This window comes from Polyergus mexicanus, unplaced genomic scaffold (genome assembly GCF_030449975.1).
Source record: "Polyergus mexicanus isolate NDT 795.1 unplaced genomic scaffold, iyPolMexi1.0 SCAF_1, whole genome shotgun sequence".
In the NCBI taxonomy this organism is placed as follows: Eukaryota; Metazoa; Arthropoda; class Insecta; order Hymenoptera; family Formicidae; genus Polyergus; species Polyergus mexicanus.
In genome coordinates, this window is record NW_027223321.1 from 12,247,406 (window position 1) to 12,269,857 (window position 22,452).

A 22,452-nucleotide genomic window follows, 5' to 3' on the forward strand; every position below is an offset into this window, starting at 1 on the left:
AAAAAATGTTTACACTACTTTGTTACAAAATAATGTATGATTTTTCACATCGATTAAATTACACATCCCTTGCATTTAATTTAAATTCTATCAAAATAATTTGCACATTTACAATATTATCATAAAAAGCTTATACTTGAAATATTGGAATACAAATAATGCAAAAAGCATTTCTCGCATCTTTAGAAACAAACAAATATTTTTTATTTTACACAAACGCTATCTCTGTTACATTAAATATATTATAGTAAAAAATATATATTTGAAGTACTGCAATATAAATCGTACAAAGCATTTCTCACAGCTTTAGAAACATATAAATATTTCTTTATCTTATACGCAAAGTTCCATCTCTTTTAGTGTGATTTCCAGTCTCTCATGGGATGAACTATCCTCAACAAGGACACTACTGGTGCTTCGAAAAACAAGCACAGGAATAGCGATGCAGCGTATGATGCCACCACAACTCCGAAAAATAGAAATGCCTGTAAAATAACACCGATATTAGCTAAAAGAATCTACAAGCAATAAAAATCGTTAATATATATATATATATTATTTATGTTTTAAATTATATCAAGTTTATCTTCATTATTTTAGATAAAATTAATTTACATTTTATTCGGTTTTTTGTACAAAATTTATGTTAATAAAAAACATAATTCCCGAAAAAATTAAATTATATCGAGTTATATGCAAAAATATAAATTTTTATTTTTGAAAAATTATTTTGGATTAAAAAAATGACAACGATGAGACATTACACGGAATAAGCTAACAATAAGCTAACTCTGAAAAGAGAATATCATACTTTTTTCGTTACTTTCATCAACGCGTGTGAGTCGGGATCTAGCGGCACGTGTAGCAATACGCTGATTTGGCATAGATCGATAATGAAAAATCGGCTGTATTTTATATATACAAAAATATTTAAATTTTTTAACTTATTTTCAACTAATTTTTTTAAATGATTTATTTACTTCATTTCTCGCAAAATATTTCGACAGTTTGCATTAAATACAAGATTTCATATTCGAAAATAGCGGTTCTGGATATATTTACATATCATTTGTTGCGTTAAAAATAATATTTATTATTTAATTGTCATATTTTACAATTTTATTTCTGTAAGAATCATATATTCTCTTTTATATATCAAAATTTGTATATCTAATTTGTTGATATTAGAGATCCCTTGCATATCGGGATGAAATATGTTTTATAACTAAGCAGGTAAGATACCAATCGAGCATTATTTTGACAACAATAACTTTTTTGTAAAATATTATTTTGGTAAAAAAGTACATAAATATTTTATCAAGAAAAATTTTCTTTATCAGGCATACATATAATTTTGACTTTGTAGTCCGTCGACTATATTAAGGGGATCGTGTCTTAGACTACCGACCAAGCGCAATTTTTTGAATTTACCAGTTTTTGTAATAGTTATACAGAATTACAAATGCTTATACACGATTAAAGTACATATATCAATGCTCTATCTCTATGGGACAGTCGAGATTTTATGCTGAAAACGAAAAAAAATTTAAAAATTTTTTAATAATCGATAAAATCGACTGTCCCATAGAGCATTGATGTATGTACTTTAATCGTGTAAAAGCATTTGTAATTCTGTATAGCCATTACAAAAACTGGCAAATTCAAAAAATTGCGTTCAGTCGGCAATCCAGGATCCCCTTAACAGATAGGTATCACAATTTTTTTTTTTTTTTAAGGTGATTATGAAGATATTAAATATGGAAAGACGGAGTTAACTTTTTTCAAAGTATTTAAAAATATTAAAAAGGTAAAAAAAAAAAACGATGAAAGCGGTATTTTGAGAATTGTTCCAATGAAAAATTTTCTTTCTTATATAAAAAGCTTATAAATAGTAAATATTTTATTACATTAAAAAATTCTAAATTAAAAAATTAAGATTTTATCGTAATAATATAATCGATAGTATTTGTATAATAAAAGAGAAATTACCACAAAGCCATATGAAAGATGCCACGAACTTTCAGTATGCAGAATCATAGCGCGCAAAAGTGCAGGATGCATTAAATAAGCACAATACGTTAATCTGGAAATAGGATACAGGTACTTCCATGATAATAAATGGGTCACTATACCTGAAAAAGCCGAATTAACTTTTATAAAATTTTTTATATCTAAAATAAAAGCTTTTAAAAAAATATTTATATACAAAATATAAATTTTCTACATACAATATAATATAATATTTACCCCCATATCCACTGACACAGGCAATCAAAATCCATGCCAAGCATATTGCCCATCCGGAATGTGACAATGCCGTATATAACGCGGACAATACCGGCCCGAACGAAGTTCCGTATAATCCATATACTATACTGGTCATCGTGATCAGAGAAATAGACCAACCTATTGCAACCACAGCCTGCAATTACGAGTGCCAGTCATATGCGTTTTGTTACTATTATAACGAAATAAGTCTATGATTGCACGTGTCAATCGTAATGCGGTAATACATTCCGTATACACCTTTCTATCGTACATGTAATCGATTATGTAAAAATTTTTTGTGTGTACACATGTGTTTACATCTTATCCAATTATATTTTTATATTATTTAAATTATGAATTTTGATAACATATAAATATGAGATTAGATTTAAAACGTATGTATGAGCTAAATTAGTAAAGTCATTGATCTTGGCTAACAATAAGCTAATATATGCAAAAAACATATTTGTATATAAGACATAATTATCATGAGAAGAAAAGAAAATTTAGAAAAATCTTTGATTTACGTTAGAAGCGATCGACGAGAACGGATTTATTTAGACTTACTTATGGACTTACTTTATTCATATTCGCCTTGCAGTCAATCTTGAAGAGATACCAACCAGTAGCCATTCCTATGAGATACGGTCCTATTCGTGTCCATGGCTTGTCGTAGAGATTCTCATAATGCGCGAATGGTTCCTGGATACTGAAAATACGTTTACTTATTTTTTGAGGGACTTTTTCCATACTCGATACACTTGCGGACAAGCATAATTGACGCGCGAAACATGTTTGAAATATAGAGATCCGTATGTATACTTCCTGTACCTTGGTACGTGTTTGGTGTTCAAAGTGATTATCGCTGTCGTGACCCACGAGGCGATTAAAAAGAAAGCTCCCATGAATGCTGCTGCCGGTAGAAAGCTGCGAAGAAAAATCGATTATGTAACGTCGTGAATAACAATCGCATTTGTATCATTCGTTTTTCTTTTATATCGGCTACTCTCTCTTACCTCGCTCCGATTATCAAAATAATTATTCCCACAGTGTAGAATTGCGTGTCGTTTGCCAGATACCAACTCCAAACTATACACTATGGATTAAGCGATTAATATTTGATTAATAGATAGGATATTAATTCTAAAAAAAATACATGGCGCAGTTTCACGTAATACGTATGCGCGAATGCATAATGTTAATCATATTTACAAATTAAATCTAATATGTAACTTATGATTACATATTAATGACCTGCAGGATGACTCGGATGAAAACAATTTAAGCGAAAAAATAATAAATTATCTATATGTTATAAATTTACAACTCTCAAAAATTATTTAATATTAATTTTATATATATATATATATATATATATATATATATATATATATATATTGTTTCATGTTTATATATATATTAAGTTTAATATTTTATATATTTAATATTTATTTTAATTTAAAAAAAAAATGAAATTGATAAGTTGCAATATAATTTTGTGATAAATTCACAATGTGCGTTCATGCGCTTGTATCCAATATTTGTCACAAACTTTGCTATGTTAAGACACTGTGTTATAAGCGTTACATTTTTTTTCTCCTTTTCTATTTAAATAATTATTTTAAATAAGTATTTAAATAACTCTCGTCTCATTCAAAAGTTATATGTATAATCAGTAGAGAATTTATTGTTAAATTAACTATTGTTAAATTAACCGAGATAAATTGATAACATTGTGCATTCGATGATTTATAAGTGATGCGAAGATGCGCTTACTCGATCATCCATATCGAAATAAGTATTTATATACAAGGCGTTCCGCCACCAGAATTTCTCGCACGTTTTATAATCCAGTGCAGATAATTCAATCATGGAGTGATCATGATACCATTTCATCGACACTTGAATCAAACCGATCACCAAGAGATAAACCGGGGTCAAGCGGAAGTATCTGTACCATATCATTGCCAAAAATTGCACGACTTGACCGTAACATCCCTTTATTATCGTTTTCTCTTGTATCCTTTTATTCGCCATTGTACGATAATAGAGGAATGCTACCAAGCATCCGCTGAAACAGAGATTCATCATCTTTTTCCATTCTTATTTCAATATTTTATATATTACATGCGTGATCTATATGTATGTGTATGTGCGTGATGCGTTACATTATTTAAAAAAAAAAAAATATATATATATATATGTATATATTTTTTTTTTAACTATAAAATTATGCATCAATCCCAAATTTCTGTCTTTCTTTGATTAATCGTACCTGATAAAGAAAAATGTGTCCACAGAATATGTACCATTACCGATGGGCTGATAAAAGAAGTCATTCTCCGCTATACTTCGAAACATATTGGAGTCTACGATAAAAAAAAAAAAGATATTTTACGATGAACACACGTAACATGAACTGATTATCTTCCGCATACCCGAAACTGCGTTAGCTAACAAGCACGTGTGTACGAGAATTATCCAGAGCATCGTGTAAAATTTTAATCCGTGTATTGGCGCTAACGTATCCTCACCGACATTCAGACTACAGAGTTTAGATATATTTACAAGTAGACTGAAAGACAGCAATGCTTCCGATAAAGGTTTCGGTACGACTTTCGGATTGCGGACATCTAAAAATATTTGGACATATTATCATCATTTACTATAGATTTTCTATCATGAATTGCATATCCAATTGATTCATTCTCGACTAACTATTAATACTTATAACGTGACAAGATTTTGTAAAATTTATGATTTTGCGATTTACATAAATTTGTGCTATTTTTACAAAAAATGAAAAAATTATCACGAAAGAACAATATTATTATTTTTTTTTTTTTTTTTGACAGGATACCCAAGGAACCGTTGTGCTTCGTCATAGTCCACAATTTCGAGATTGTAATTTGGCGATCAAAATTTCCGTTAGATCTCAGAGATTTCGACTCCTTTATGATTGTAATATTGTTGTTATCTTCTTTATATGCCTTGCGCAAGGTTTTATATCGCAATATAACATCATAAAATGTGCCCATAAGTATAAGTACGCATACAATGACGAAAGAAACTCTGCAACACATATGTATGTATTTCTATAATTATAAAGACTACTCGAAAACTTTTTACTATATCTTTTCCGGTATGGTCTATACGTATACAATATTACAATAAAATATAGAATGTTGTATCTTCCCAAAATGTATATCCTTTTGAAAGATTTCGTATGTAATTGATGGTAATCCTTGACGGTAAACTTATACTAGATTGATTTTGTACGAAATACAAAAGTCTCTCGATATCCTTTGTGTCGCATACAATTGGCATACATAATCCAAGCGTAACATTGTGAGTCTGGAAAATAAGAGTACCTTACAATTATTGTACATACTCAACATACAATAGAGAGATATATATCTTTTAACTTACACGAAACAAATTTAAAAAAATACTTAACGGTTCCTAATTTAATCTGTCTTTTTAATTTATTCTTATTTAAACAATAATTTAACTTTTTACTCTTACGAATGCAATCATGAGAGTAGTACATTTATAAATTTCTTTCATGAAAAACAAAAAGTGATATAATATCATATATATCAAAATATATAAGTCCATTATATAAAAAAATGTATTAACATAACATTAATTTAGTTACTTAATACTGTGTTACATTAATGTAACACGATATTAAGTAATAAAATGCGTAGCTTTTACTTCTGGAAAATGCATTATTATTATCGGTGAAAGTGCGATACCGAAAAAATATTATATAATTTTATTTTATTGTATAACATCATTATTGTTGCGTCATATTTTTTTTAGAGAATTATGAGAATTATGAGGATTATTTGATAATAAATATTGAATTCTGAATTATTTGTTTTATTTACATTTATACTCACATCGTACAACAGATAATATGAATAAAATACCAAAAATTTTTTTATGTGGTTTTCAAAGAAAGTAATTTTAATAAACAAAATATTATATATATATATATATATATAATATTTCGTTTATTAAAATTACTAAAGTAATTCAGATCATATCAAATTATCGAAACTGTTAGACTCTTATACCGATTACCTCATTTAGTCCAGCCTTCAGGATTTCAAACATAAGATTGATAGAGTTCACGCTGACGCGGAAGGGCGGTAATTCTTTGCTTCGTTGGAGTCTTTCATTCTTTTGCCATTCCATGAATTCGTTTTCCATTTTGCGACATTGATTTGGATCTCCAAACCAATATTTATTAGCAGAAAATACGCCCCATGTGTATTTACCGTCCGCATCCATCACTGAAAACAATAAATTCAAATCTCGATACAAAAAGTTAGCGATGTGTTAAAAAAAAAAAAAAAAAAAGATGACAAAAACATGCAAATTAAATATATTTTTAGAAATTATATATTATATAAAGTACTTAATAAATATATTTGTGAGTGTGTGTGTGTGTGTGTGTGTGTGTGTGTGACACGTTAAATGAGTAGTTCACTAAAACAACTGTTTTATATTATGAGTCGGGTATCGCATAATTTATTGTACTTTTTTTATATCGCAATCATATACTTTAGCCAATGACATGTTTATGTAATTGTTTATTGCACTATTAAATTTTCAAATTTTTATTCTGTTTTGTCAAAATATATATAACATCTCTGCTCGAGAGTCACTACCCAAGCTATAGAACATAATCAGGTATGCTTATTACAGCACATTCAAGCGTGAGTTGATCTTATTATGCCTGTCCCGCCCGACTACTTTCACCCTTTCTACAGGAAATATCAGATCGCATCTTTCATTTCACTTAGACATGGTTGTTATATGTTTCGAGAGCATCATTAATATCAATGTTCCGGAACAAGTAACTATGCTAAGAATAAGCTTTCGCACTTTATTACAAATTGATTTATTTTACATTTCTTATAAATATCTCTCGACTCTTACAAGTACGTTGCATAAAAGTATAGAGAGATTTTTATTTATTCTTTATATATCAATTTGATAACTGAGAGATTTAGCACAATTTGTTATATTTGCAATAGAAATTGAGCCCACATCAAGGTGCTAAAAACTTAACAAGTGTTTGTGAACAATACAAAATAACACTGATTTTTTTTTTATATAATAATACTCATCGAAAAGAAGAATTAAACCGTGATATGTATGCATAATAACAGATTCTAATCTTGCGATACGGTTGAAGACGCCAGATACGCTTCGGAAGAAAGCGCTTTTATATAATAATAATCTATTATATGTATGATACATAATATCCGGATAAACAAGTTATCTGGATTATATCATAAAATATTTAATATTTTGATACATTATATAGCATGTGACTGTCTAATAATTTTATTTTAGTATTAACAATCTCTCTTCCTCATTTTTTTATAAAAATATATGATATTATGAACTTATTAACAACTTTGTGATATAAGTCATAGTCTATTAGAATAATAAAAAATTAAATAATAATTATAAATAATTTAGGGAAAAAAATTTATCAACAATTGAACTTATGTTATTAATTATTTTTTTAAATATATTTATAGATGATTCTATCGAATATTTTCTTCATTTCTTTATAGCATTCAAAGAGCATTGGAAAATACTCGAGTATTAATACAGCACATTGAAATAAAAGTGATATTTATTTAAAAAAATGATGCGTACATTTAAAATAAATATATTAATAACTATCTGAACTTAAATAGTAATCACTTCCCGAAGTATTAATGGTTGACAATAATGACATGTGACTAAAATACCAATTAGCATTTTCAGCATATTGGAAAGTATAAGAATGCATTGTGTGTTACATGACATAAATAGAACAAATATCTTCTCTTAATATAGTAGATAATCTTATATCCCTCAGAGAAAGTAATTATATACAGCAGATAATTGAAAGAGATCTTTAACGAATCTGTTTAATGATGCCACATTATATCAATAACACAAATTCTCGTATATAACTGTAATTTTCTCTAATTTTGCAATCGTCTTTAATGTGCACATAAATTATCGAATATAACTGCAATTTTCTTCATTGTTGCAATATTTTTTTAATATGCAATCTTTTTCAAATTTTTGATTTGCAGTTTGTGATTCTTAATAACAGTGTTGATAGAATAAAACTATCCGTCTGTCTTATTATTTAATGCAAATGTATTTTTTAGCAGAAGTATCAGAAATTTATAATTCTCTCATTTTTTTCATAAACTGATTTATATCATTATAAATCAAATATCTATATATTAACAATTTTTTTTATCATGCCATCTGTATATTACAACTCTGTTTTTTTAAATTTATTGTTTAGAATTTAATTAATCTTTTGCGGCACATAACATGAAAACTTATTATATATATAACTATGACAATGTTATTTAAAACTTTGCAAATCACGTTATTGATTGTTTATGTACCTTACGTGAAATTTGATTTATGTACATAAGATATATATGATAAATATTATAAAATTTATTTTATATATAGATTTACTTTTTTAACATGTACTTGTTCTATAAAAATAAAAAGAAAAAGAATTTTAACACACAAATTTATTTTAAGAACTTTAATTACAAATTGTTGTCGCATATATCCATGCATATTATGTCATACTTTTTAAAAATTGCACTTACTTTTTAAAGCCCAATTTGTTTTCCTCGATACCCCCATCATGTAACGAGTAAGATCTTCACCGCATGGTAACGAAATATCTGCATCTCGGTACGTCTCATTCTTCCAGATTCGCGAGATGACAATTGGATTCCAGACTTCCAAAAATTGATCACCATCCCAAAGTTCGTTCTCGGCATTTCTGTCACTTGGTGCAGTCGTGTTGTTCGATGAAAGCTTGGATTCGTCCTTATCACGAATAAACTGCTCCGTAAAATTCTCCCAGATATTCTCATTAGCAATAGATTCCTCTACCGACAGCTGATGTTGCGAGGATAATATGGTTTCAGTCACATTTGAACACATTACCAATCGATGCAATAATGTTAGATACAGTATAATTCCGTAATGTAACATTCTCACAAAAATATGTTGCAGAAAAAAAATGTTAAAATTTATCGCGTTAAACAATCATCACAATGATTTCAAATTCTATCACAAATCTTCCTAAATATTTAAAATAAACTTCAGAAAACAAATGTATTGGATTACGGTGTAGAAATAAAACAAAATAAAAACTAAAACGATTTGTAAAATTGATGGGGGCCGACTGGATGTCGATGATGTCAAAATCCTTGGAAAATTTTATGTTTTATTCCTCGAGATTTATATATTGTATGCGTAAATGTCGGTAGCGTTAGTTACACTGTGCTTATACCTTCAAATGCATGTTCAGATATATATTCTAGCCGTCAACTCCCACCCTTAGGCGTCTATCAATTTCACGTTTATTTAGATGGTAACAAATTGTTATCGCGTTAATGCACGCATGTGCACAGAAGATGAATTCAAAGTTATTCAACTTCGCAATTTATATTCGTCGACGATGTTTCTTCCGTGACGAGCAATATTTTTTTTTTTTTTTGAAAAAGATGTATTTCTTTTGGATAAAAAGAAATGAGAAAAAAATTAAAATTGAACTTTTAAGTGTTTCCGAATAAGAGTTTAGAAATTTTTCGATTCTTCTCTTTCCTTTCTCTCGAATTTGTCGCTATATATGTGTATGTGTAACGTATCTCTTAATTTTTATTAACGAATTAATCACCTTTATTTTATTTTTTTACATAATTTTAATAAATAAAAATTTACTTCGATAATACATTTATCTTTTAAAGAAAAGTTTTTTCGGTAACGCTGGATAATCCGATCAATCGCGTAAATTTGAAAAGAAAGTGTTTTAAAAATTTACATTAGTAAGTAAAGTTATGAATTCTGATATTTAAATGGAATCGAGTTAACAATTTTTTTAATTTTGTATATAATTTTTTCTATTTATTTTAATTTATCTAAAAAATACTACAATATCTCAAATGTACCTGTTTTATTTTAATTTATCTGAAAAATACTACAATATCTTAAATATATTTTTTTAGATAAATTAAAGTAAATAGAAAATTGTGAAAATACTAAAAAAACTTTTTAATCCTACTTCAAAAATTTGTATTCATAATTTTTTATGATTTTGCAGAACAATTTTTTTTAATTTATCTATCTTTACACGATTCATTCTCGTTTCACTACTTTTATGGAAAAGTCCGATATTAGTCCGATAAACGTACATCGGCAGACACGTGAGTTTCCCTTTTTGTCGCAACGCACGTTACATCTTGAGAGCGTAACAGATTGAAAAAGTCGATTTACTAGAGTAGGAATTGGTAGTTGCTGCGTAGATAAATATATAGGTAGCAATTTGTGTCTTCTATTGAATAGGTCGTCATTGACTTTCACATAGCTCTCACATACATATACAATAATATATGAAATTATATACTATATGAATATAACGTAAAATGCGCGAATATTTAAAAACTTTGACGAATCGAATGGGTACCTCGATATCAGAGAAAGATCGACGAATTAATTTATTTAAATGCTACTAAAAAAAAATAGCTTAGAATTAATTACTTGAAATTATGTCGATTTATTTTATCTTGCAAAGAGTATTTGAATTGAAATATTCTAAATTTTGCTGTTATTGGTTTGATTCGTCTCGAACTGTTGGTACCCGAGAATTATTTGTACTCGCATATTTAACACTAGCTATAATAACGATGTATATATTTTATTATCCATAAATATAATCGTTCGTAACCGCATTTTCATAAAAAATTATTATATCCATTTATCTTTCAATAAAGAGATATATTTCTTAATAATAGAAGAACATGTTTTCTACGAATTTTTATACAAAATTCGTATTGGAAAATAAATCGAGCGGATGGATGCTATATATTACAAATCTCGAATGTCTGTCGAAATATTTTTGCATAAAATAATAGTAATTATATCACGCGCGCGTACGTATGTGAGCTTCGATTATTATAAAAATTACGCTTGTCGAATATTACGAATGTCGTCGATTTATATATTCGTCGCGTTTGCACGCGAATTTTAAATCGCGATTTAGTTTATAATTTATAATCGTTAATTTATATCGAAGCTTTGCCTATCTTTTCGCGTCTTGAATATTTTCTTTGAAAGTCTGCACAAATGCGCTAGTATAGTGCAAGTTTTTTTTTCTTCTACAATTAAAAGACGATTGATAATTTTATTAACGACTTTTTGATCGCGATTATTCACATTTTATAAAACTCTATTAAGAAAATTTATTTTATTTTACGCGCGCATATACATAAAAATATTTCAATTATAATTTATTATTGCTGTAATATATATTAGAATGACAAAACGTCACGCGCAGTTAATAAAACATTAATGAATCCATAATATTTCTCCGCATTTCTGATCTACAATGTGTTTAGCACGGACATGCACCAAATAGTCGTTTTACCATGGCATCAAAAAATGAATCTGCCAAGTAGTTCCGCCGGCTCTAAAATAGTTACAGTTAGCGCCACTGTATCAGCTAATCAGCTAGGAGAACGGTTTCACGAAAAACGATGGCGTGAATTCAATTGTACGTTCATTAGATGTAATCTCATGTAATTCTTTTCTCTTATTTTTCCAATATGGAATTTGTATATTTTGACGACAAAGCTGAGGAAATTAATACTAATGGTAATTATCTCTGCTTGCTTTTTGTTCATCTCCACGAAATATATTTATGTTAGATTAGGATTTACATATTAGGTTAGGATTCGATATGGAACATGTCGATTAATTAAATCTCTACCATTGATTGTCAAGATTAATTAAAAATTTGAAGTGACTCGCTGAGCATTTTCAGATTATCTATAATATAAACGGAAATCTATAATATTATCTATAATATTATCTATAATATTATCTATAATTATCTATAATATAATAGGAAATCTAAATCATAGAGATTAGATTATAAAACTGTCTCAACCAATCTTACCTTATCAGCTTTGTTGTATATATATATATGTAATTGTTTTTTATGCTTTGTACTTGTAATCAAACAAATACAGGACCACATTTATGCGGCGTCTACAATAGAGATTTTAAGCCCTAAACCTTAAGAAATTGACCGATAACAATCGGGTATGAGGAGAATACTTGACTGCGATTAGTCAATTTCTTAAGGCGTAGGGCTTAAATCACCTATTGTAGATCAGCACTTAGAGAAAGAGTAAAAATGAAACATGAAAACTTTAGCTAAAAAAAAACATTTAGCAATTAATGCATAATAGATTTCGTTTAGCAATTATTTGCATAATAAATTTAATGCTTATAAATATTAATATTTTCTTCTATTAGATATTGATCTAACAAGGATATATGATGCAGATTATCTCGGCATCGAGGTCAAGACAAAGAAAAAGAATTTTTCTTCCTCGAGCAAAGACTTTGATCTTGAGAAATTTGAAACTGACATGGGTTGGAAGTCTTCAAAAAAAATGTTCGAACTAACGGAAGAACTAATGCAAATAAGAAAAGAGGTAAATCCATTGGACAAAATTTTGAAAAAGAGCGTTATAACCCCCGATTTCGAGAAATTGCATGTTGTACCGCCGTATGAGTTGAGCAAACATCAATTGGAAGTGCGCAAACGACGTGAGAAACAAAAGATGGGTACAGGTTCAGGATGGTTTAACATGCGAAAACCTAAAATAACGCCTGAGATTAGACATGATCTTGAAATATTACGAATGAGATCCGCATTGGATCCTAAACACTTTTACAAGAAGAACGACATGAAAGTATTGCCAAAACACTTCCACATTGGCAAGGTTCTCGATTCTCCAATGGACTTCTATTCCTCACGTCTTACAAAGAAGGAACGTAAGAAAACGATCGTTGACGAACTTATGGCAGATGCAGAATTCACAAAATACAATAAGCGTAAATATAAAGAGATTATTGAAGAGAAGAAAAAGACGCACTATAAAGCACACAAACACGCGAGAAGGCTCAAGGGAAAAAGGAAGTAATTTATCGCAATTATATAGGATATTTTATACACTTAAGGTAAAAAATTTTTGTAAAGATATTTACAAAATTTGTAATTTATATCTTTAATGTTGCAAAAATATAACAACAAAGATATATACATATATACTAATCGTATATTTCTTTAAAAAATATAGATTAATATGAGTACCTATATTCAAATACTACTGTAGACGATCTTTTGATCTTTGAATTCACAACAAAATTCGAAGTAGAATTTTATTTATATATGTTATGATATCGTGATAATTTCATCTATAATATAGAAAACATTTAATGAAATAAAATATGGATATATATAAAATATATATCGAGACACATACATTAAGATATGCGGAATATAAAATTATAAATGAAATTATATCTCGAATTTTATCGCGAATCGAATAGATTATTATAAAAAGCGAGCTTTACATATATATATATATATATATGTGTGTGTGTGTGTGTATGTGTGTAAGGTATAGTACTTGATCAATAGCCTATCTATAAGGCACATCTTATGTGTATATATGAATTGTGTATAAAACTTAAGTCATTCCTCCAGTAACTTCAATAGAAGCTCCATTTATGTAAGAACTCTTGTCAGAAGCTAAAAACAAGATAACCTCTGCTACTTCTTGTGGCTTCCCCAATCTTTGCGATGATATTCTTTTTACAAATTTTTCCTTAATTTTGTCAGGTACAAATGCAACCATAGGAGTGTCTATAAAACCAGGCAGTACTGCATTTACTCGGATTCCAAATCTGTAAAATATACATAATACAGTTAATTTTCATATTAGCAAACTAAATAAATCAATTAAAATGTATATCTGGTACATACTGTCCAAACTCCATCGAAGCGCTCTTTGTCATAGCTATCACTCCAGCTTTTGATGCACTGTAGCTACTTTGTCCAATATTACCACGTGTAGCAATAATCGAACTCACATTGATAATTGAAGAATCTCTGGTTGTATTTCCCTCTATCATCGCTTTGACAGCAGTTTGCATAATTAGAAAAGTACCCTTTAAATTGACATCAATGACATCATCAAAATCATTGTCGCTGAGTTTCACCAAAAAGTTATCTCGCGCGATGCCTGCTGAATTAACAATGATCGTGGGTGGCTTTGAAAATTGCTTTGTAACATCTTTAAACGCTGTTTCGACACTGTTACGGTCATTGACATGAACATTCAATGCAATATGTTCAGCACCTGCAATTGAAAACTGTGTAGCAAAACAAATATAATAATTATAAAATAAAATAAATTATTGGAGATTAAGAGACTAGAGAAATAAATATGATTTCAATAAACTATAAAATTTCTGCTGTAAAAACATGAAGATAAACTGTATCAGTTTCAAAAATTTTCTTTCTCTCTCTCTCTCTCTCTCTCTGATATAAGAATATTAATAAAGATATATATAAACCTTCCAAAGTGGCAACAGTTTCTTGAGCAGTTTTGATATTCTGATCGGCCGCCACAATATTTGCGCCTTCACGAGCCAATACTCGACATACCTCCCTTCCGATGCCACTTCCAGCACCTGCGACATGATCGAGAAAAAAAACAGATAAGATTTCGCGCTATTTATACGTGTATTCTAATGTAACGCATTTTTGCTGAGTAATAATCACTCGAGACAAATTTTTGCTATTTATTTCTCCAGAATTAATGAAATCGATTAGATTGTTTAAATAAAAAAGAAAAATTTCCACAAACCGGTAACAAATGCCAGTTTCTCAGCTACGAGCCTCGACATTTTTTCGAAAAAAAAAAAAGATACGGCTTAAATGATTGGAATGCAACTCGCCTCATAAAAAAAGCGCCTTATTGACGCTCTGACACTGCTGAATCGATCGATAAGCGGTAAGCGCTCGATTATGATGCGGGGAGGGAAACGCGCTGGAAGATTTTCTGATGGTTCGAAAATACGCTTTCTCGATGACTCGAGTACATCACAGTCACCGATCCCGTAGCGCGAATAACGTAAGCGCGCCCGGCCAATGGGAATCGACTTTCCATTGCCCTGGCGACGATGCCACATGCCGCTGACGTCAAAGCGTACCCGCAGTGACGTCAGTGAACGCGCAACGTAAGTGGTCGTGTTTATGGAAAAATTGAACTTGAATTATCGGCGTTCGCGATACGATGGCCATGCACGGATCGTTGGATACGGGTCGGCCTGGACGATGACAATAGACGTTGCGCGTCGTAAATCAAGTACACCCGGCCGGCACACTTGGGGGATCGAAAGCGGCGGGAGTTGAATTTAAACGCACCGTTTGATGACGGTTCGCAATTAAAATTCGCACCGCTGATTCCTTCGCGGAAAAACACTTGCCGCGTAAATCTCGCGTCGAAAATTGATCGTCGCTTGCAGAACCTATGCATCTTTAACGCTATTCGATAGGATTCTATCAAAAGTGTCTTATATATAGGGAGGCGTGCTACATGTAAACGGAGCTTAATATCGATCTTGATCGCCGATCGACATTCGCGGAACATGCGATGCAAAATTGACTCCGAGGACGATTATCTCGCGCTATCTCGATTGGAACAATTTCGAACGACTGTGGCGGAAGAGGAGGAGGAGGAGGAGGAGGAGGAGGAGGGGGAGGGGGAGGAGGAGGAGGAGGAGGAGGAGGGGGAGGAGGAGGAGGAGGAGAAGCGGCCGGCACGCGCGCGACACGGTCAGGGAAGCGAGGGGCGAGGGGGTGGCGTCGTATCCGTAGACGACGCTGGCAGCACCGGCACCGCACCGCGGTCCGTGGCTGTTCGTAGCATAGCCCCGCGCCTCCTCGCAGTCCTCGCACTCCTCGCTCCTCGCTCGTGCCAGTTTTGCGTCGAGACGGCTCGAGACCGGGTCGTATACAACGGATCGTTGAATTGGATCGGGTGCGCGACGTCAGGAACGGGGTGATCAGCCCTTCGTGGCGAGAGAGGAGGAGCGAGTGAGAAAAAGGAAAGATCAAGGAGAAGAGATTGTGACACGTCGGTGACAAGTGCGCGCGGGCCAGGAACGGGTACGTCGCGGCATGCCGTGTACTCGCGGCGTATCATCACGGCGATTCGATTCGATAGGCACGAGTAACGTCAAGAAACGCGGCAGAGGAGAGTGGCGACGTGCGACGACGACAACAACGAGGACGAGGACGACGACGACGACGAGGACGAGGACGACGACAACGACGACAACGACAACGACAACGACAACGACGAGGACGAGAAGGACGCTGCGTGCTTGGTCGCGCGGCGAGACAACGGCGTGGTGAGAAGCGAGACAAAGAGCAGAGAGAAAGAGAGATAGGGAGAGAGAGTGCGAGAAAGAAAGAGAGGGCGATCGAGTGGCATTGGCGAGAGATCGTCGTAGCGCGCTCTCTCTCTCTCTCTCTCTCTGTCTCGCGTGCGAGCGCACCGCACTCCGCTTCTCAGTTACGGTTAGCGCGTCGATACGAGCTACCGCGGTATTTCGAAGCGAGGCAGCGGCGGCCCAGGATGCTGCCCGACGTAGCAAGAAGATGGCCGTGATCGGCGATTGCAGGTATCACGCGGCGGTCCGTGCGAACCGGTACACGGAGTTGTTCTCGTGTTATAGGGCCGAGGGTCAGCCCGAGACAGCGGTAACGTCGCCGTTACCGTCACCCTCGTCCTCGTCGTCGTCGTCGTCGTCGTCCTCGGCGTCGTCCTCGGCGTTGGCGCGCCGTCGACGGCACAGGAAGAAAGGTATAGCGGGTCACTCGCCGCCGCCGCCGCAACTTGCGATGACGTCCTCGCGCGGAAGCGGCCTGGAATCCGGCGAGTTTAGCGATCCCGATGACGATTACTTGGACACGGATCCGCTCTGGTACGAGCTGCGCAACATAAAGAGCATCATTAATGTCACGCGGCAGAATATCGACACTCTGAACAATCGCTTCGCCGGCTTGAAACATCCGCCTTCGATTTATCTGAATGAGTATCAGGAACTAACGAGTAAGTTGCACAAGCTTGAATCCGAGGAGCAGAAGCTTAACGAGCTGCTGAATGCCAGGAGAATTTCTAGTAGTGTTTCCATATCGGAAAGTGACAACAGTACAGCTAGAGGCCCGAGAACACCGGTAAAATCCTTTAATACACTGAGGGCGTATCTACCTAATCAGCAACGTACCAGCGTGCAAGTGAGAGAGGGACTTTCCTTGAGAGATGCGCTGGCCAAAGCGATGAAGCTTCGAAATCTCACTACTGAGATGTGCGCAGTCTACGTTATGGGCATGGATAGCTCCAAGTATTTGATACGTTGGGACGTGGACATTTCATCGTTGGAATGTGACGAAATACTGGTGGAGATTTTGGATAAGTTTCCTATAACCACTTCCATTTCGCACAATTTTGTGCGTAAGACATTTTTCTCGCTAGCCTTTTGCGAATGCTGCAGAAAACTGCTCTTTCAAGGATTTTATTGCAGAACATGTAATTACAGATTTCATCAGAGGTGCGCTGGTGGTGTGCCTGCTCTATGTCATCAGGTACGCATGCAGGATGCTTACTATCAAGCGTTACTCGCGCATAATCCAGAGACTACCGCTGGAATCTTGCAACTTCCCTCTGGTTATGGATTGGGTAGTAGTATGTCACCCTCTCTGGCTCCATCGAGAAATCAAAGGCATCCACGTTCCTTGGGCCAGCAAGATCGATCTAGCTCAGCACCTAATGTCTGCTTTAATATGGTCAAGCCAGGTGGTGAACCTATCAACCTAGATGAGTATAGTAGATCCCAGAGTTTAGGTAGACCTGTCAGTACTATTCAAAGTCCTGTGTCACCTGGCAGTAGTCCAACGAAACATAGTCAGTCCACACAGGCTAGTCCCACAAATACTTTAAGACCGAAACGACCAAGAGCAAAATCAGCCGACGAATCTTCAAAGAATCTCTTAGCGCCAAGGGAGTCTATTGAGGATTGGGAAATTCCAGCGGATGAGATTCTAGTAGGGCCACGTATCGGATCAGGATCATTTGGAACTGTATACAAGGCTCATTGGCACGGGCCTGTTGCAGTGAAAACACTCAATGTTAAAATTCCCACATCTGCACAGTTACAAGCATTCAAAAATGAAGTGGCCGTTTTACGTAAAACTCGACACGTGAATATTTTGCTGTTTATGGGTTGCGTCAGTAAACCACAGCTTGCGATTGTGACACAATGGTGCGAAGGCTCATCTCTGTATAAACACTTGCATGTATTTGAGTCCAAGTTTGAATTGTTGACATTGATAGAGATTGGAAGACAAACTGCGCAAGGCATGGACTATTTGCATGCAAAGAATATCATTCATCGAGACTTGAAGAGCAACAATATATTCCTACACGACGATCTCACTGTTAAGATCGGTGATTTTGGTCTAGCAACAGCAAAAACTCGATGGTCCGGTTCTCAACAGTTTCACCAGCCGACTGGCTCCATTCTATGGATGGCACCAGAGGTGATCAGAATGCAAGAAGAAAATCCATATAGTTTCCAGTCTGACGTTTATGCGTTTGGTGTAGTGTTGTTCGAGTTACTAGCTGGTCAATTACCATACTCGCATATAAATAACAAAGATCAGATATTGTTTATGGTAGGACGTGGCTATTTGCGTCCTGACTTAGATAAATTGCGTTCTGATACGCCGAAAGCACTCAAGAGACTTACAGAGGACTGCATTAAGTTTTCACGGGACGAGCGACCAGTATTTCGTCAGATCCTGGTCAGTTTAGAGAGTCTTCTACGTGGTTTACCGAAAATAACAAGATCGGCTTCCGAACCAAATCTCAACAGAACGCAGCTGCAGTCTGATGATTTTCTATACACCTGTGCTTCACCAAAAACTCCGGTGAACTTTCAATTTGGACCATTTTCCTTTTATCCTTCCGGTGGGAATATATAAATGTATCGGCTGACACATTATAAGTCTGATGCACTTTGCATAAAAGAAGTATTTAAAATATTGAACATAACGATATAAGCTTAACTCTATGAACAAATTACATAATTCTTTCACACTTCACTTTCATTGTATTGCAAATGTTTGCTCGATGTGGAATGTGATAACATCCTTTTTCGTATACGACAAAGGTCAAGAAAAATAGGCTTTACATACATACATATATATATATATATATATATATAAAAGCAGAACGCATGTGTAGCTTTTATCTTTAGACATTTGACGTTTACAGAAATAAATTTTCATTTCATTAAGTACGATCATTCATGTATTATAAATACATACTCGTATACACATATACAGCAGTGTACATATATACATAAATATATATATATATATTATACGTGCATGCACGTCAATGTAGCGATCTGTTGATTTTGTGCGATCCTTATGAAGGATGTAAAACTAAATTAAGTCATAAGAGTAAAACGACAGTTAAGTCGTGCGGGCCGTCGCTTATCTGTGAGATAGTTTTCCAAAGGCCGAAGTGATTTTGTACTACTTCCTTGATTTTGTCTCGAGTATGCTCACACACACAAACACATTTCACACATAGTCATTCATGATTATTATACATATATCGACATTGGTGCACAGGTTGCTTTGTATATGTAAATATATTATAACAACGTATAGATCTCCATTTAAGCAAAAAATTATATTTACAAGAGTAACACACATGCATACATATACACACATATACTTATTAATGAAACTACTTTAAATAAGCCTGCTAAATTAGAGATGTTGATTTAAAATGAACAGAAGTTCTTTAACTAAAATATTTATATCTTATTTGACGAATCGTTTCTGAGAGGATACTCTTAATTATTCATTTTACGATTAAACGTTTTAAGTAATATTAAAAATATGCACACAGAGAGAGAATAGTAATTTTATGTGTGTATATCCTTTGAATTGTTTTTATAAAAAAAAACATGAAAAACCTATTTTTTATATGTTAAAAGAATTTACTTATTTGGTTGTAATTCATTTATCTGATATATTTGTTTCTTTGAATTTAACAAGAAAAAGACATGTTTGGCAAACATATTTCAGAAAATCTGATTTGTAGTTGACAGAAAAAAAAATATAAAGTTAAATAATCTTGCTATTTAATAAAAAGCAAACGCATTATAAACATTATAAGCCTCAAAATATATGAATGGGAGGGGAAAAAATTTTTCGAGAGATTTTTGACCTACTTGTTCTTTTATTTCGTAAAATGTTATACTACATATCTATTGTCCAAGCAGAGTATAGTTGAGCTGAAAATGCTAGTATAACAACTAGTTTTTCGATCAACATCCTCTTCTGTAAAATATTTCCGCATATTGGTACGGAGATGATATATCGTGGCCTAAGAGATAGATATATAATCGATGCTGGTAACACAAGCGTAATAGGATACATGTATTAAAATTTAACGAGAAGGCGATTAATCGTATGCGCTTCGAAAAATTCTTTTATGGAACTTTTACCGTAGATTTCGCTTCTCTTAACTTTCTAACTAACTCAAATATCTCGCGCGCTCCGCGCACACACCAGTAAATTTAAGTTTTACAGTTAATTATTCGAATACGATAAGGAGGGAAAAAGAGTGGCAATCTTATAATTGATATATTGTACAATCGAATATACAATTGCATGGGCTTTCATATTACGATTTACGTTTAGTTGACATTAAATAGTATCTTAGAATATACGTGCTTTTTCCTACGAATATACAATCTTCCAAGGCTATCGTGATGCAGGAAGTAGCGCGAATTTCACTTCGAATTAATCCAAGATACAATGTAATTTTTAGTTAGCGTTGCAGAATTTCAATTTTGTAATATCGTATGTCACTTTAAATCTTTATCACGATCAAACGTGCATCATGAACAGTATACTTACATGCGTGGAAGGAAAATGCATTACCACGAATGCTCTCTTATCAAGTTAGAATGTAATATATTTTATTGAAAATACATTTAATTAAATAAGTTGTACTATGATACATACATCTCTGAAATCTGAACTAAAATCTTGAGCAGATATTCATAAAGTAACATATCCATATTTTGTCCTATACAATGTCCTATGATATGTACATAATTACTTTAACTTTGTATGGTTGATAATTCTAAAAAATCATGATATATATATTTTCTTATAATATTTGATATTATACCAAGAAACATAATATATGAAACAATTCATATATTACCACTCTTGTAAACATTTGGTATAATTATTTTTTCTTATTATATAATAATATTTATAAATTTTTATATGTTACTTTGTGCGTTTGATCGTACGTGTTTGTTGGAAAATTTTTGTCTCGAGAGCTCTTGTCGTATGCACCTTCCTTCTTGCGCACAAGGCCTAAGAACGAACCTTCGAAATCGAGTTGTAATTAGAGCGTTTGAGTTTTTTAATCCCATCTTTATTCCCATGACACCCCGATTTCTTATTTATTTATTTATACATAATTCACAATGTGGCAACTTACGCGACCGTAGACAAGTGCCGAATTCAGAAGCGTGAAAGGAATTTGATTGCAAGTGAAAGAGGAAGGGGATGTGAAGGGAGAATGCGTGCTTAAATACGCGGAACGTGAATATATAATAAGCGAAGCGAGCCAGAGACTGAAATTGTATATCACAAACGCGTAATGTAAATTAAAGCAGAGCTTACGTCGTTGATAACGCTTTCTCATAACGGGAGAAAACGCAATGGACTGTGACAATGATATCGAAATCTATCTGAAAGATTAAAAGGAGGAGGAGGACATGCGTGTGAGAAAACCGACTTATGTCTTCCGTTAAAAATTTCGCGCATCGATCTTAGATTAATAAGGAACTTATTAATAATAAATCTTCCGTTTAAATCTCGGAACGAGAGAAAGAGAATTGTTCATCCAATAGCATCTTTATAGTTTGTACGTTGCGTTACAATTTTCTCTGTCTCTCGTTGTAAGAGGAGTATAGATCGTGTATTTTCCTGAATTTTATCTCGCTAAATCTTAACGTTTGTCGTCTTCCTCCACTTTTGAAGATTTTACGTGCGCATTACTGTTAAATTTTACACTATCGCACTCTTTGTCGGGATACAACTTCTCCCAAAACGCGCTTCAATATGCATGCGATGCCGAGAATTCGTACGAGAATACGATATCA

General features: G+C 33.2%; 4 protein-coding genes across 4 annotated transcripts; 2 read left to right on the forward strand and 2 right to left on the reverse strand.

Moving 5' to 3' along the window:
- Positions 1–356: 356 nt before the first annotated feature.
- Positions 357–5,181, reverse strand: LOC138940596 (nose resistant to fluoxetine protein 6-like). The gene is made up of 10 exons (XM_070310019.1): positions 5,129–5,181; positions 4,707–4,901; positions 4,544–4,637; positions 4,045–4,339; positions 3,285–3,364; positions 3,100–3,195; positions 2,848–2,977; positions 2,248–2,422; positions 1,990–2,132; positions 357–485 (listed from the first exon to the last, which is right to left on the reverse strand). The coding sequence occupies exons 1-10, from the start codon at positions 5,151–5,153 to the stop codon at positions 357–359; spliced, it is 1,362 nt and encodes a 453-aa protein (XP_070166120.1). The 5' UTR covers positions 5,154–5,181.
- A 6,667-nt stretch (positions 5,182–11,848) lies between these two features.
- LOC138935558 (deoxynucleotidyltransferase terminal-interacting protein 2) lies at positions 11,849–13,517 on the forward strand. Its single transcript, XM_070300219.1, has 2 exons — positions 11,849–11,976; positions 12,643–13,517. Exons 1-2 carry the CDS (start codon positions 11,928–11,930, stop codon positions 13,314–13,316), a joined length of 723 nt encoding a protein of 240 aa, XP_070156320.1. The 5' UTR covers positions 11,849–11,927; the 3' UTR covers positions 13,317–13,517.
- LOC138935547 ((3R)-3-hydroxyacyl-CoA dehydrogenase) lies at positions 13,492–15,878 on the reverse strand. The gene is made up of 4 exons (XM_070300207.1): positions 15,048–15,878; positions 14,755–14,871; positions 14,162–14,537; positions 13,492–14,082 (listed from the first exon to the last, which is right to left on the reverse strand). Exons 1-4 carry the CDS (start codon positions 15,085–15,087, stop codon positions 13,866–13,868), a joined length of 750 nt encoding a protein of 249 aa, XP_070156308.1. The 5' UTR covers positions 15,088–15,878; the 3' UTR covers positions 13,492–13,865.
- A 230-nt stretch (positions 15,879–16,108) lies between these two features.
- On the forward strand, positions 16,109–22,117 carry Raf (Raf oncogene). Its single transcript, XM_070300233.1, has one exon. It carries the CDS (start codon positions 16,847–16,849, stop codon positions 19,229–19,231), a length of 2,385 nt encoding a protein of 794 aa, XP_070156334.1. The 5' UTR covers positions 16,109–16,846; the 3' UTR covers positions 19,232–22,117.
- The last annotated feature ends 335 nt before the right edge of the window (positions 22,118–22,452 follow it).

Excerpts from the sequence above, each read along its gene's own strand:
- LOC138940596 (XM_070310019.1), bottom strand. The coding sequence starts at position 5,153 with ATGACGAAGCACAACGGTTCCTTGG. Across the intron at positions 4,638-4,706 it reads GTTAGCTAACGCAGTTTCGG|ACTCCAATATGTTTCGAAGT; the intron begins GTATGCGGAAGA and ends TTTTTATCGTAG. Across the intron at positions 3,196-3,284 it reads ATTTTGATAATCGGAGCGAG|CTTTCTACCGGCAGCAGCAT; the intron begins GTAAGAGAGAGT and ends TTTTCTTCGCAG.
- LOC138935558 (XM_070300219.1), top strand. The coding sequence starts at position 11,928 with ATGGAATTTGTATATTTTGACGACAAAGCTGAGGAAATTAATACTAAT. Across the intron at positions 11,977-12,642 it reads TGAGGAAATTAATACTAATG|ATATTGATCTAACAAGGATA; the intron begins GTAATTATCTCT and ends TTCTTCTATTAG.
- LOC138935547 (XM_070300207.1), bottom strand. The coding sequence starts at position 15,087 with ATGTCGAGGCTCGTAGCTGAGAAACTGGCATTTGTTACCG. Across the intron at positions 14,872-15,047 it reads GAAACTGGCATTTGTTACCG|GTGCTGGAAGTGGCATCGGA; the intron begins GTTTGTGGAAAT and ends ATCATGTCGCAG. Across the intron at positions 14,538-14,754 it reads AACTGTTGCCACTTTGGAAG|GTGCTGAACATATTGCATTG; the intron begins GTTTATATATAT and ends TTTCAATTGCAG.
- Raf (XM_070300233.1), top strand. The coding sequence starts at position 16,847 with ATGGCCGTGATCGGCGATTGCAGGTATCACGCGGCGGTCCGTGCGAAC.